This window comes from Balaenoptera physalus (genome assembly GCF_965194825.1).
Source record: "Balaenoptera physalus genome assembly, chromosome: 7".
Lineage (NCBI taxonomy): Eukaryota > Metazoa > Chordata > Mammalia > Artiodactyla > Balaenopteridae > Balaenoptera > Balaenoptera physalus.
The window spans coordinates 6,360,559-6,375,646 of record NC_138886.1 but is presented as its reverse complement, the minus strand read 5'-3'; the positions used below and the strand labels follow the sequence as shown (position 1 = coordinate 6,375,646).

Sequence of the window (15,088 nt, the reverse complement as noted above, 5' to 3'; positions counted from 1 at the left end):
GGGAAAGCCCCAAAGATATTAACATGTTTAATAAAGATGTCAACCTCATGGTTACAGCAAGGGCAGAGAAAAAATTTAATAGTACAGTTCCTTATACGTACAATAACTAAAGTAGTCATCTTGCTAGAGAACGTTTCCCCAAATGGTAAAAAAATTTAACACTCTGCTACTCAGCTGGCTTCAGTTAGAACAGAACCAACTTTGTCCTGCCTGTGCTTCACAGAGCAAGCATTCCCTGATTCCAACTGAGGACAACCTCTTAAACTAGTAAATTTCATTTGTTTTATCAAGATAATTATCAAACTGACAATCATTCAAAGTAAATTCCTTCATTCTTGCTTAACACTGACATAGGTTCTTTACTAAAATTGTATTTTTCTCTTTAAAATATTCTATTATGTAATATATGACATAAAAAGAGTGCATGCATAGTTTATTGTCATTAGAAACGTGAAGTTTTATCACATACTTCTTGGAATTCTACCTTAATTCATAAATGACTCAGAATGTCCTGTTCTACTTCATGATAGGGGCATCTATGTAGAATTTAAAAGCTAATAATGTTCAAAGCCAACTATGTTTGGAAGCCATAATATCACACAAAAATGGAATGCAAACTCCCTAAGAAATGGATACACTGTTCTAAGGGCTCATGGTCAGCATTTTAATTTAATTTAACTTTTAAAACAGTTCCTTAAATCGGGTTATACAGCAAAACTCATGATTAGGCCAAGCAGGGCAACTTATCACATTGTATAGAGAATTCTTCTGGTTAGTCAACACTCAGAACTGCAATGAATTTGAATTAAGAAGCCAAGTTAACTGTTTGACGGCAAACAACTGCCCAGAAAATGAAGACGTTAGCAGTCAAAGAATCACACAATTTAAATGAAACTAGACCTGTAAGAAAAGGAGAAATTGATGCCAGAGTTTAAAAACCATAACTTGAGCTCACTAACAATTTCTGCAGCTACTTGTAACCACGAACTGCAGTTTCTGTTAAACAATATCCTATTTTGCATTTAGAAATTATGTAAGAGCCAACAGTCACAAGGCAAGGGCGAATTAGAGAAAAGGAATTATTCATTGCCTGACATGGATGAACTCAGTTTAATGCATGCATTTAGAAAATACTGTTCTCTCTGTTCGGAAATATTAGTTCACATTCCATTCATTTTGATAACCTTTTCCTTTTTCATCCCAGCACCACACTAGCCAGCTGCAGCATTATCAGAAAGCAGAGATTAGGCACTGCCTCTCAGCCACATTTGTCTAGCATGTTATTATTCCAAAGCACAGCGACAGATAAAACCCGACTTTAAAGTGTTTGTCACCAAAATGGCATTCAAGAAGTATGTAGGGAGCACATGGGAAAATTCACCATACAGTCACTAAGTATTAGGAAGAAAACGAAAGTCAAATTCCTTCAAGTCAAGGATTGTGTGATTCGACGGTATCTATGCCACCACCACACCTCACCAGCGCATAGGCAACAAATAATGGGTGAGGGAATGAATGGATGGGAACACTTCACAACTCAGGAATGCTGTCAACAAGTTAGATGCTTTTTGAAAATGACAATAAGGTCATGAAATCGTGATTCCATTAGAATTCCCTTAAATTAAAAAATACGTATATACGGTAACACATTTGGGGGCCCATGTTTAAATAGAAATAGACAGGGAACATAGGTATATGTATAACTGATTCACTTTGTTATAAAGCAGAAACTAACACACCATTGTAAAGCAAGTATACTCCAATAAAGATGTTAAAAAAAAAAAAAAGAAATAGACAACTTCGGAATTTAGTTGGATGAAAAGCTATACCAAGCGGAAGCAAACTGCAAGAAAAAAATTACTAGAAACATTTTAATAAAATAAATTAATGGCTACTTAGCATTCTGATTCTTCACAAGTAACCTCCAAACTCTATAAAGCTTGAAATACTGACTCCGTTAAAAAGTAGTCTCTTGCCCACCTCTTTACACACTATACTCTACCCCCGGCCCCCCAAATCGAGAATACATCAAGAGTTTAAATGGTCCTTTGGCATCATGTCCAATCTGATGGCACTGGGCTTCTGAGAGATGGGGCCACGGAGAGCTGGGCTCTCTGTATTTCTAAGCCTGATCCTTAAAGATGTGTAACTTGGAAATGATAATATTCTGGTTGTCTAGGCTTTTTCCATCACACAACAATATTTTAATAGCAATGATGAAAATTTTAAAATAAAAGATGACCCACATATCGATTAAAGGCATAGAAAAGGCTTTATTGGGGGTAAGTAAAGATAACTGTATTAGCATATACATACATACATATGTATATATGTACACACTCACACACACACACACATATATACATACACACTCATATACGAAGTGTATAAAGAGCACCTGTATGCCAGAAAGAAGAAAATCTATTTTTAAAATGAGCTAAAGGGACTTTTCTGGCAGTCCAGCAGTTAAGACTCCACGTTCCCAATGCAGGGGGCCCGGGTTCGATACCTGGTAAGGGAACTAGATCCCGCATGCCACAACTAAAGATACCCCATGCCGCAACTAAAAATCACACATGCTGCAACTAAGACCTGGCACAGCCAAATAAATAAATAAATATATATATATATATATTTTAATGTTGACCTTGAATGCAGTTAAATCACTGCACTTTATTTTTTCTTTCCTTTTTTTAAAAATGTTTTATTATTTTATTTTTATTTATTTTTGGCTGCGTTGCTGTGCACGGGCTTTCTTCTAGTTGCCACGAGCGGGAGCTGCAATTCGTTGTGATGCATGGGCTTCTCATTGTGGTGGCTTCTCTTTTTGTGGAGCATGGGCTCTAGGCGCACGGGCTTCAGTAGTTGTGGCGCACGGGCTCTAGAGCACAGGCTCAGTAGTTGTGGCACACGGGCTTAGTTGCTCCGCGGCATGTGGGATCTTCCCGGACCAGGGCTCAAACCTGTGTCCCCTGCATTGGCAGGCGGATTCTCAATGACTGCGCCAGCACGGAAGCCCCTAAATAAAATTTTTTTTCTTTAATAAAATGAGCTAAAGATTTGGGCACTTCAAAAAAGAGGTTACTCAGATGGTGGATAATGGCATACGAAAAGATGCTCAACATCATTTGTCATCAAGGAAATACAAATGCAAATTAAAACCACTACCAGAGTCCACTCCATGCTCATCAAAAAGGCTAAAATAAAATACCGACCCTCCATGAGGGTGAGGAGCAGCTGCGGAAGGTGTGTCGGTTGATACAGCCACTTTGTCAAAGCTCTGACAGCGCATCACGCCAAATACGCACCTGTGACCCAGGGTTCCACTGCACCTCAGGTACACACCCAAGGCGGAGAGACCATGGCCACCAACTGACATGTATAAAAATGTTCACAGGAGCTTTTCTTCTTTTTTTTTTCCTTAGGAGCTTTATTCTTAATTTAGTCTCAATATGGAAACAGTCCAAACATCTACCAACCTGAGAATGGATAAATTGTGGTACATCCACACAGTGGGCACCACATGGCAACACGGACCACACCCGCATGACAAAAATATGAATCTCACAGACATCATAATGAGTTAGAGAAGTCAAACAGAAGAATATGTATTATATAATTTGTATGAAGTACAGAAATAGGCTAAACGAATATATGTCAGAGGTAAGAATAACAGTTATTATTATTATTACAATAACTCTGGGGTGGGGGGAGGGTTCCAGGGAGCCTGCTGGGGTCCTAGAAATGTTCCTTATCTGGGGTGGTGGCACACGATTTCATATATATGTAAAAACTCATTGAGCTGTCCACGTAACATGTGGCCACGTTATGGTATGTAAATTACACCTCAATAAAAACCTATTTTAAAAGGTCTATAAGGACACATACCAATGGCGAGAGTGACCACCTCTGAGGAGGGTCTGGAAGGTGGACGGCTGGACAGCAGAGAATACTTCCACCTTATCCTCAGTGCTTTAATTTTTTTACAGGAGACTCCTATATTTGAGTAAGACATAATATGGTTTGATTTTTCCATGTTCCCTTGCAGTCCTTTGACTGCTCAATATTACAATAGTAAGGACTATCTTTTCCATCTCCTTAAAAAGGAGGAAAAAAGTCTGGTTTTACCTTCAACTTGAGCGTATGGGTCACGAGCCATGAGATGACCTATTCCAACCTCTATTGGTTCTTTGACATAGCCAGCTTCACTAATTTCAAATCACCACAACTCATTCCAAGTCTTCAAATCCAAAGCTTTCTGACAGTGGCATAAAAACCATTCCATTGAACTTATTTTCTTTCCCCATCGTTCTTCTAAGGCACATGGCATCCTCACAACATCCAAATATGTTCACTGGCCCAGAGGTAAAACTGTCAGTTTTTTTTCTTATGTCTACTTTCTATGTATAAATTTACATTTAGTTAAACTGGGTGCCTCAAGGCTAACAAATACCCTCTTGTAAGCAAATGACTAAACATCTGGCCACACACTGATGCTGAACACAAAGCAAAAGCGTGGACTCGAGCAGATTTAGGCAATTTGAACACAGAGCCAATCCCTCTGCGGAACATTTAACTTCCCAAAAGGAGAAGAAGAAAATCAGGCTCCTACCCAGATCCTACGCAGCTTAGAAGATGCATGCACATATAGTTCCCATGAGCTGTGTCATCAAACACAAGCGTAGTTTAGGAAAGTCCATCCTACTCATGGTGGGAGCAGCTACAATGTCTTTGTAAACACAGGCATGGCATTCCAAGTGTCGTGGGGCTGACTGCTGGAAAAAGGAGGGGGAGTGATCTTGAATACAATTGGATAATTTAATCATGGGCAGAAACTGGAGGAAAAGACATTTATATTAGATCTGAAGGCTATTAGAAGTCAAAATGGGAAATTACATTAAGTATCCATAAGAACTGAAACACTGCATCCTTTCAGCTTGATACTGACAAGAGGCTTCACTGCTGATAATGCAAAAACTGATATAACAATCAAATCACAGTTGGTTTTGGGGAAATTATAGTGCTTCAAGTGATACCCATAAGCAAAATAACTTAAGAATAACTTAAGAATTCCAATGTTTAGACATTGCTCTATGAGCTTCAACATTTGTGATGCTAAAATCCAGTAATTTATCACATCCTTAGGGAGGAGGTAAATAGTACTTCCATAAAAATAACAAAATGACTCTCTACGTATAAGAAATAATAATACATCCTTGGAAATATTAAAATAGTTGAGGAGAGCAATTCAGTTTGGTAGTACCTTCCAAAAGTCCTAAAGCTGCAACTGGACCCAGCAATTGCACGTTCGTTAAGTTAACTACCTTGGATCTGACCTGAGGGAGGAAAATTAAAAAGTCATCCCGGAAATTTTTCAATCACAAAGGACTAGAACTCACACAGCATGTGTGGATCCCCAACCCCAAGCTGGAAATTCAGATTGATGCAGTCCTGGCCTGGTAGTGACCCCAGGTAATGCCAACTCCCTGGAGAACCCACTTTAAATGTAGGCCAGAGATGAAATTCCAAGAAACGCACATTTATAATCACACACACTCTGTTTTGAATCTCACATGTTTTTCTGCTGTGACATACTTTCTTATGTGACTGAAATATAAGGCAATGATGTTGGTATAACACAGAAGGCTTGTCAGTCTATATGCAATTTTTCACAGTAAGTTAATGTTTCGAAGCAATCACAGGTAAGCCTTAGCAACGTCATGCAGATTTTAAGAAAAAGGCTAAGTATGCCTGAAACTAATATAATATTGTACGTCAATTATACTTCAATTTAAAAAAAGAAAGAAAGAAAAAGGCTAAAAATCTACAGAATTGCAACTAGTGGCTGCTTCAGTGGCTTCAAGAACTGCTACAATACTCATTCTGTTGAACTACCTGGTAAAGCTACGAATGCAAAATCTGGAAAGATATTTCCACCTGTGGCAGAACGACAGATAAGTGCAGGAAGTATTTAGCCAGGATCAGATTTTTCATTTTGCTGAAAGTGAATGCTTCCAAGGACCTACATGTCTTAAGGCCCTCAGACTCAGAAGGACCTACATCTTAAAGGACAAGGACTGTGATACTCAATTCAAATACTAGTTGTTTTACTAGGATTGTTGTTTTGTTGGTTCTCTGGTTACAAAGTTCTGTAAGTATTGAGTGATCTATTTCTAAGCCTATTTTCCCCTAAGTCCTGTTCATTATTTTTAGCAGCTTTTTTTGCAGAACATAAAGTTTTTCAGCAACGCATTTATGGCATTATAGAAGAAAGGACAAAAGGACAAAAATATAGGAGGAAACAAGTCACCATAAACAAGTCAGCAGACACAACAAACTGAAGAAACAGGCCCATATAAATTGTAGATACTGAAATTAATCAAATAGAGAATATAAAGTCAGTGTGTTTAGTATGTTTAAAGAAGTAAAATATGGTACAAGGGTGTGAGAAAGCAACAAGAAAATAACAAATGACTAGATAGATTTTAAAGAGAACTATAAAGAACTTCTAGAAATGAAAATGTAACAACTGAAATTAGAAACTCAATGGACATGTTAAACCACAGATTAGACAAAGCTTAAGAGAGAATTACTGAAATGAAAGTTATATCTAAAGGAATTACATGGAACACAGCAGAGAAAGAGAGAGACAAAGAGATGGAAAATACAAATATAGCTTAATAGGCATGGAGGACATAGAGTAGATATTTTAACTAATGCCTTATAATCAGAGTTCCAATGGAAACAATAGAATGAGGAATAGGCAAGCATCAGAAAATTCCAATCTGGAGGTAATAAGCCCGATGAATCAAAAGGAAGGTAAAGAAAGTCACCCCTATTTTAAAGACAAAAAGACAAGAAAATAGATTTTAATAGTTACTAAAAAGAAGAGACAGATTATCTTCAAAGGATTAACAATTATACTGGCTTCTCACACACTGGGACTTGTCAACTACAAATGGGAGTCAAAAGATGGTAAAAAAAAAAAACAAAAACAAACAAACAAAAAAAGATGGTAGCATAAGACCCTCCAGGTGTAATACAATCACCCTAGGGCTGTACACATGGAGAAATCATGTTTCAAGAATGAAAGTGAAAAAAAGACAGTTCCAATCAAACAAAAACTGAGATTTTACTGGAATAAATCTCTGCTAAGGGAACTTCTAAAGGTGTCCTTTGGGAAGAAGGAATAAGACCCCAGGTACAAAAAGAAATGGTGAATAAAGAAAATAGAAAGTATACTTCCAGAACTATAAAAAAAAAATTAATGCAGTTGAACCAAAAATATTCACAAATACATTGCAATGTTAAGAGGGAGCTGGTTTTAGTTAAAGTTGTTTGGGTGGACACTAGTAAAGACCTTAATTTTCTTTATAGTTAGGCTGAACATATATGTTAAAATGTCTAGGACTTCCCTGGTGGCGCAGTGGTTAAGAATTTGCCTGCCAATGCAGGAGACATGGGTTCGAGCCCTGCTCCAGGAAGATCCCACGTGCTGCGGAGCAACTAAGCCCGTGTGCCACAACTACTGAGCCTGCCATCTAGAGCCCATGAGACACAACTACTGAGCCCACGTGCCACAGCTACTGAAGCCTCCGTGCCTAGAGCCCGTGCTCCGCAACAAGAGAAGCCACCACAATGAGAAGCCCACGCACCGCAACGAAGAGTAGCCCCCGCTTGCCACAACTAGAGAAAGCCCACACACAGCAACAAAGACCCAATGCAGCCAAAAAAAAAAAAAAAAAAAAGTCTAGGTTTACCAAATAAAGCACAGAAATAGAATACATAATCTCCAAAGCAGTAGAGGAGAAAATGGAATGAGGAAAACAAAACACAATTTTCAAAAATCCAAGAAGGCAAGAAACAGAGAGTATCAGGGAAAGGGGGAAGGAAACATAGAAAAAGTGAAACAAATAGAAATAAAATGAGATGGTATACATCCATCCAAACTCTCCAGGTGAAAGGTAAAGACCATCAGACTGGATTAAAAAGAAATCCAACTATATGCCATTTACAAAAGACACATCTAAATATGGGAACAAAGAAACATATAGACTAAAACTATGGGAAAGACTTGCCAGGCAAATGCTGACCCAAAGAAAAGGCTGGTTTATGTTGGGTAAAATAGACTTCAAGGCATAAAGCATGACTGTGGAAAGAAGGTCACCACATATCAGTGAAAAATTAAATCACATTGAAGACATTACAATTCTAAACTTTATTTTTTAATAAAACAGCTTTACAATGGAAAAGCAAAATGGACAGAAAATAACAAATCTTTCATCATTATCATCGCAATAGTTAATGTAATGATCACTGGCCACTGCCATAAATGGCTTTGAGTATCTTGTACATATTATCTCAACCAACACTTGCATCAATCGTTTCCTTCTGTGTTCCCATTTTACAGACAAGGGAAGTGAGGCACAAAGAAGTGACATATCTCTATCAAAATACATTACAACAAGCAGACAAAAAATCCTTAATGATGGGAAGATGTGGGTAATCAGCAAGTTTGCTCTAATGAAAAAATGTAGAACTCTGCAACCAAGAAATGGAAAATACACATTCTTTTCAATTACTTAGAGAACATTTATAAAAACTGACCCTGTACTAGGCTATAAGACAAGTCTCGACAAACGTAAAAGTCTCAAACTCAGACTTTCTATAACCACAATGCAATTAAGTTAGAAATCATTAACAAAAAGATAAGTTTAAATACATCATACAATTGGAAATTTAAAAATATGCTTCCAAATAAATTAGTGGAGAGACTAAATAGTAAAAGAAATGAAAAATATCTGAAAATGAATAATAATAATACTACTGCATACCAAAATTCATGGGTTGCAAATAAAACAGTACTTAAATGGGAACTTTGTTCCTTAAATGCTTATATTAGAAAAGAAGAAAAGTTGAAATGAGGAAAGCATCTGCAGAAAGAAATTTTTAAAAGGGCAATAAAATAAATCCAAAGATATTGACAGAAGAGGAAGAGGAGGAAGAAGAAGAAAAAGAAAATAAATAAAATCGAAAGTAAAAAGAAGTTCCATAAAGATAACTTCTGGTTCTTGTAAAATACTAATAAAAAATGATTTAAAAAACAGACCCTCGGGACTTCCCCGGCAGTCCAATGGTTAAGACTCTGCGCTTCCACTGAAGGGAGCATGGTTCGATACCTGGTTGGGGAACTAAGATCCCACATGCTGCACGGTGTGGCCAAAAACAAACAAACAAACAAACAAATAAAAGATGAAGACCATTAACGTCCTTTTTAAAAAAAAAAACAGACCCTCGGACTTCCCTGGTGGTGCAGTGGTTGGGAGTCTGCCTGCTGGTGCAGGGGACACGGGTTCAAGCCCTGGTTGGGGAAGACCCCACATGCCATGGAGCAACTAGGCCCATGCGCCACAGCTACTAAGCCTGTGCTCTGGAGCCCATGAGCCACAGCTGCTGAGCCCATGTGCCGCAACTACTGAAGCCCGTGCGCCTAGAGCCTGTGCTCTGCAACAAAGAGAAGCCACCGCAATGAGAAGCCAGTGCACCGCAAAGAGGAGTATCCCTCACTCACCGCAGCTAGAGAAGGACCGCACGCAGCAGCAAAGACCCAACACAGCCAAAAATAAATAAATAAATAAAAATTTTAAAATGTATACATTATTAAAACAAAACAAAACAAAACAGACCCTTCCCGGGACTTCGTTGGTGGTTCAGTGGTTAAGAATCACCTTCCAATCCAGGGGACATGGGTTCGATCCCTGGTCGGGGAACTAAGATCCCACATGCCGTGGGGCAACTAATCCTGCACACCACAACTACTGAGACTGTGCACTCTGGAGCCCACGTGCCACAACTAGAGAGAAGCCCGTGCCGCATCGAAAGATCCCTCATGCCACAACGATGATCCCGGATGCCACATTTAAGACCAAATGCAGCCAAATAAATAAATAAATAAATAAGAATTGATTAAAAAAAAAAGGCCCTCCCCCAAAAGTATAAATAAATAATATTAGGAATAAATAAGGGGGACACACAATACATGCAGCAAAAAATTAAGGTGAGAGAATATGATGGGCAACTTTTGGCCACTTAACTTGAAAACTTGGGATGAGATGGATATATTTCTAGAAAAATATAACATACCAGGATCAACCAAAGAAAAGATAATAAAGGAATTGGATCAGTAGTTAGAAACTCTCCCACAATAAAGTATTACAAAATATTTAAGGAACAGTTAATTTCATCTTACATATATTATCCAGAAAATAAAGGGCAACACTCCAAAACTAAAAAGAAGTAAAGCAAAAGCTAGAACAGCCAAGAAAGAAAAATTACAGGTCGATTTCAGTGACTATAGATGCAAAATCTTAAAATGTTAACAAAATAAAGTCAGCTCTGTCTAAAAAAAAATACATCATAACCTAGTTATATTAGTCCCAGGAACGCTAATTTGGTTCAATACAAGAAAATTTAATAATGTAATCTACCTGTTAATGGATTAAAGGAAGCAGAAAAGGTATTTGATGATGTTCAATATTAAGTCAAGCTTTAAAAAAAAACTTCTTGGGGTTTCCCTGGTGGCGCAGTGGTTGAGAATCTGCCTGCCAATGCAGGGGACACGGGTTCGAGCCCTGGTCTGGGAGGATCCCACATGCCCCGGAGCAACTAGGTCCGTGAGCCGCAACTACTGAGCCTGCGCGTCTGGAGCCTGTGCTCCACAACAAGAGAGGCCACGATAGTGAGAGGCCCGCGCACCGCGACGAAGAGTGGCCCCTGCTTGCCGCAACTAGAGAAAGCCCTCGCACAGAAGCGAAGACCCAACACAGCCAAAAATAAATAAATAAAATTTTTAAAAAACAAAAAACAAAAAACTTCTTGGCAAAATAGAAAAAGAAGGGAAGTCCCTTAGCCCAATAAAGTGTATATTATAATCATGCTTAATGGGGAAACATTTGAAGCACTCTCTTTATAACCTAGAACGAGATAAGGAAGTCCACAATAACTGCTACTGTCAGCATAATAGAGGTCATAACCAGCAGAGCAAGATAAGAGAAATAAATTAAAGACATAAAGATTGAAAAAGAAGAAATAAGACTGTATTATTTGCTGGTGTTATGACTGTCTCTACGGAAAACCCCAAAATAGAAATAAAAAGAGAGTTTAGCAAGCATCTGGCTCTAAAATTAATATATAAAAGTTATGTGCTCTACAGTCCACATGATTAAGTAAAAAACATAATATCAAATGAAAAACAGTCAAGTCACAAGAAAAGAAATGAAAGTATGATTTTGTTTCTATAAAGGTGAAAAGGGCACAAAATTATGAAATAAACTCTTTGGAGGTACAGACACCTACGGTACAGCTATGAAGAAGCGAGGAGGTGATTAACACCAAATTAAGGATAAAGTTTACCTCTAGGGTGAAGAGAAGGATGAAGTTAGGAAGGGAGACTTGAAAGGCAACAATAAGATTTTTATTTCTTAAGACAGGTTGTGGATTAGCAGCTGTTCCCTTTGTTACTATTCTTTACACTGTACATGTGTAGTATACATAATCTTTTTTAAAGAAAAGGCTCTGAGGGAGTTCCCTGGCAGTCCTAGTGGTTAGGACTCCGTGCATCCACTTCAGGGGGCACGGGTTCGATCCCTGGTCAGGGAACTAAGATCTCGCAAGCCACGCAGCGCGGCCAAAAAAAAAAAAAAAAAAAAAAAAGCTTTGTTTAGAGACCAGGAAGGAATGCTGGAGGCTCTGAAAGGTATTTTATTAACCGTAGTTGGATGTTTTAATTTTTTTCTCCCACTTCATTTGGTTGTATTTTCAGGTATTTCTACAATGAGCAAGGATAGATAGCTTTTTTTCTAAGAAAAGGCCATAATAGTAATGCCTTTTAAAAAGTCTTTCAATAAATAAAAATCACTCCAATTTTACATTTAGGGTAATAAAATATTTGCTACAGAATGCATACCTTTGTGCCAGGCATGTTTCTGGGACACACATACTGATTTTACCTCCTTTAACCCCAAATGTTTTTTTGATAAACTTTGGGTCAATCTATTTTAATGGAATAACATATTAAATACTTTGGGGAATTAATATTTTATGAGAACTTATAACAAATTTATGGTAACTTTACCAGCAAATTAATATATCTTTTGGTAAAGTAAATATCTCCACTCAAGATCAAATATAGACATTAAGAATGTGTTTTCTAATATATTAGATAATTTTAGAGGAAGGCATACTAATATATACCTGGGCTTTAAGCAAGGAATTTGGCAGAATTGGGCAATAAATAACTAATTCACACTATTTTCTGAGCAAATTCAACTCCAAATAATCTGGCAAAAGTGAAAGAAATCTACAAAAATGCAGGGTTTTCCCCCATGTAAAGCATGAGTCTGTGAATGCCAAAATAGCCCTGGGCAGTCACGAATGAATACTGTTATTTAACAGCCTAGTTTTGTTTACACTAATATTGATGACTTTTATAAAAAGAAACTTTAACTTCCAGGGAAAAAACACAGAGGGAACCACAGGAAGACACAGTACAAGCTTTATAATAATATTCCTAATTGCCAATACAAGTCCATTTCGGGAAAAGCTTTCGGGAGGACTCTCCAATGCAAGCCTTCAAGTGCAACCTGTTAGCAACCTGAATGAATCCATTAGAACACAGGCCACTCGTGTGAATCTCTTTATCTTTTTAACAGAAGCACCGTAAGCGGCGAGCTCTTCCACATGGCACTGGACAGTCTGCTCCAGCTTTTAAGAGGCTGACTTTTTCCTTGAAAAGCCATTAAGAGAGAACCACAGCCTGCGGAAACCACCCCCTAAGGTATGTTCATGGTCTAAGTCTCTGTGTTATCGTCCTGATGACTAAATAGATCAACAAACTGCTCAAATCATAACACCGAAGATTCCCCAAATTTTAGATTCTCTCCCTGACACCCCACCGCCAACATCCCTCCGTTGACACAACATGAAAATGATCCCAAGTAAAGTGGCCTTTTGTGGTTGCAGCAGAAAGGAGAACTTGGGGACCAGCAGTCTGGGAGGATACGTGATGAACATTAAAAAGGGAAATGAAAGAAAGACCCTCACTTTCACCTTACCTTTTCAACATCTGCTTTTGTAACATTTATGTCAGCATCCATTTTCTCAAAGTACTGCTGGGCTCGGTCAGCCTCTTTGCAATCCCGCTCAAAACGTCTTTTACTCTAAAAGCAGAGGAAGATGGTGGCGGGGAAAGTAATTTTTAATGAAACCATGAGATTCTTATGAGAAGATGTAATTTTATCGACATCCGCCCCACCCCCCCCCCACCCCGAAAGCTTTCTTCTCCAAACTGATTTGTTCCGTGTCATCATTTCAGGAAGTTATTTTAAAATCCACATTTATTTCCATCCAAACTGTCTAATCTTTGTTCTTTCCATATGATTTTTAGAAAAAGACTCTGCTTGAACTCTTTTGGGCTTAACATTTTACTTTCAGTAATGATTTCTAGAAACCAGTTAAATTCAAATTATAAAAATCTCTAAAGACAATAAATAGTGTCTCTGTTTGTTTTGTACTTACTGGTTGATTCAAGCTTAAGTTAAATTCAAACGAGAAAATCTATAAAGACATTTCTTGAGTGGTTGGGTTTTCACTTACTGATTCTAGTTGCTTCCAGCAAGTCTCTATGTGCTGCTGTGCCTTCCGTCCGTCGTGAAAGTGCTGGAGGGGGGAACACACCCATAATTAGTAACCCCTCTTTCTCATATTAACACTTGAGAAAAGAAAAATTCATCTACTTCAATGATATTTAAATATTGAATATCTAACATGTGCATGCCAGAGAAATTTAAGAGTTAAAAAATAAACGGGAAATGAAAACAGTAATAGTCAAGAGTTCACTTTCAAACTTTAGCTATAATAATACTGAATGCTAAGACTTACATACACCACTTGTAAAAATGACAGGAATGCTTTATTAAGACGGCAATCACTTTGATCTTTATTTTTAATTGCTTTGAGATGTAATTCTTATACCAAAAGATTCACCCATTGACATTGTTCAATTCAATGGATTTTAGTATAGCCACAAAATAGGCAACCCTCACCAGTCAATTTTAGAACATTTTTATCACCCCAAAAAGAAACGCCGTACCTCTTAGCTGTCACCCGCCATCCTCCCCAGCCCTAGGCAACCACCACACCACTTCCTGTCTGTATAGATTTGCTTATTCTGGAAGTTTCATATGAATGGAATCGTACAATATGATGTCTTTTGTGACTCACATCATGCCTTCATTATTTCATAATGTTCACTTAGCCTAATGTTTTCAAGGTTTATCCACGTGATCACATGTATCAGTACTTTATTCCTTTTTATTGCGGCGTGATATTTCTTTGGGTGACTATACCACATTTTGTTGGTCATTCACCAGCTAATGGGCATTTGGTTGTTCCCAGTTTGGGGCTATTATGAATAATGCAGCTGGCAAACATTTGTATAAGTTTTGTGTGGATAGATGTTTCCATTACTTAGATTTTCTTAAAACTTAAAATTCACCTCCCTGCCATCTGCAAAGGCCCTGAGGCAGGTATGTGCTTGGTGTTGACCATCAAGGACACCAGAGGGCCAGACCAAGGTGAGCCTCAAGAATATGAGGAGATGGGGTCAGAGAAGAAAGGGGCAGCCTGTGCAGGGTCTCGTAGGCTTTTTGTATGAATGAGCAGGGGATCTGTAGATGCCGTAAAGGAAGGTTCCAGGTGGGAGTCTCTCTCCAACCCTGGAAATGATGGAGACTTGGACCATGGGATAGCAGTGCAGGTGGTGACAGAGGCTCAGATTCTGGGTGTCCTTTGATCAGGAAAACCACTAGGATTTGCTGGCAAATCAGATCAGATGTGGGCTGTGAGATACGGAGGGGTCCGGGTGATTCCAAGGTTGTTCAGACTTGCATGGACTACGTGAACAGAAGCCCTTGCCCTCTGGTTCCGTTAGATTTGCCACGGAGAGGGTTCTGGCATATCAGAGGGCGTGAATTTCCATCTGCAGCTTTCCCTCGCTAGGATGCCAGGGGCTGGCCAGGTCCTTTGACCA

At 38.4% G+C, this 15,088-nt stretch overlaps 1 protein-coding gene across 12 annotated transcripts in view; it reads right to left on the bottom strand.

Moving 5' to 3' along the window:
- FNBP1 (formin binding protein 1) overlaps positions 1–15,088 on the bottom strand; it is a 141,659-nt gene that overhangs the window by 49,511 nt on the left and 77,060 nt on the right. For all 12 annotated transcript variants that reach the window (XM_082468169.1, XM_082468166.1, XM_082468174.1 and 9 more), the window contains 2 exons: positions 13,654–13,716; positions 13,113–13,217 (listed from right to left, as the gene is read on the bottom strand). In XM_082468169.1, the coding sequence (XP_082324295.1) occupies positions 13,113–13,217; positions 13,654–13,716 (168 nt within the window). The remainder of the gene's footprint in view (positions 1–13,112; positions 13,218–13,653; positions 13,717–15,088) is intronic.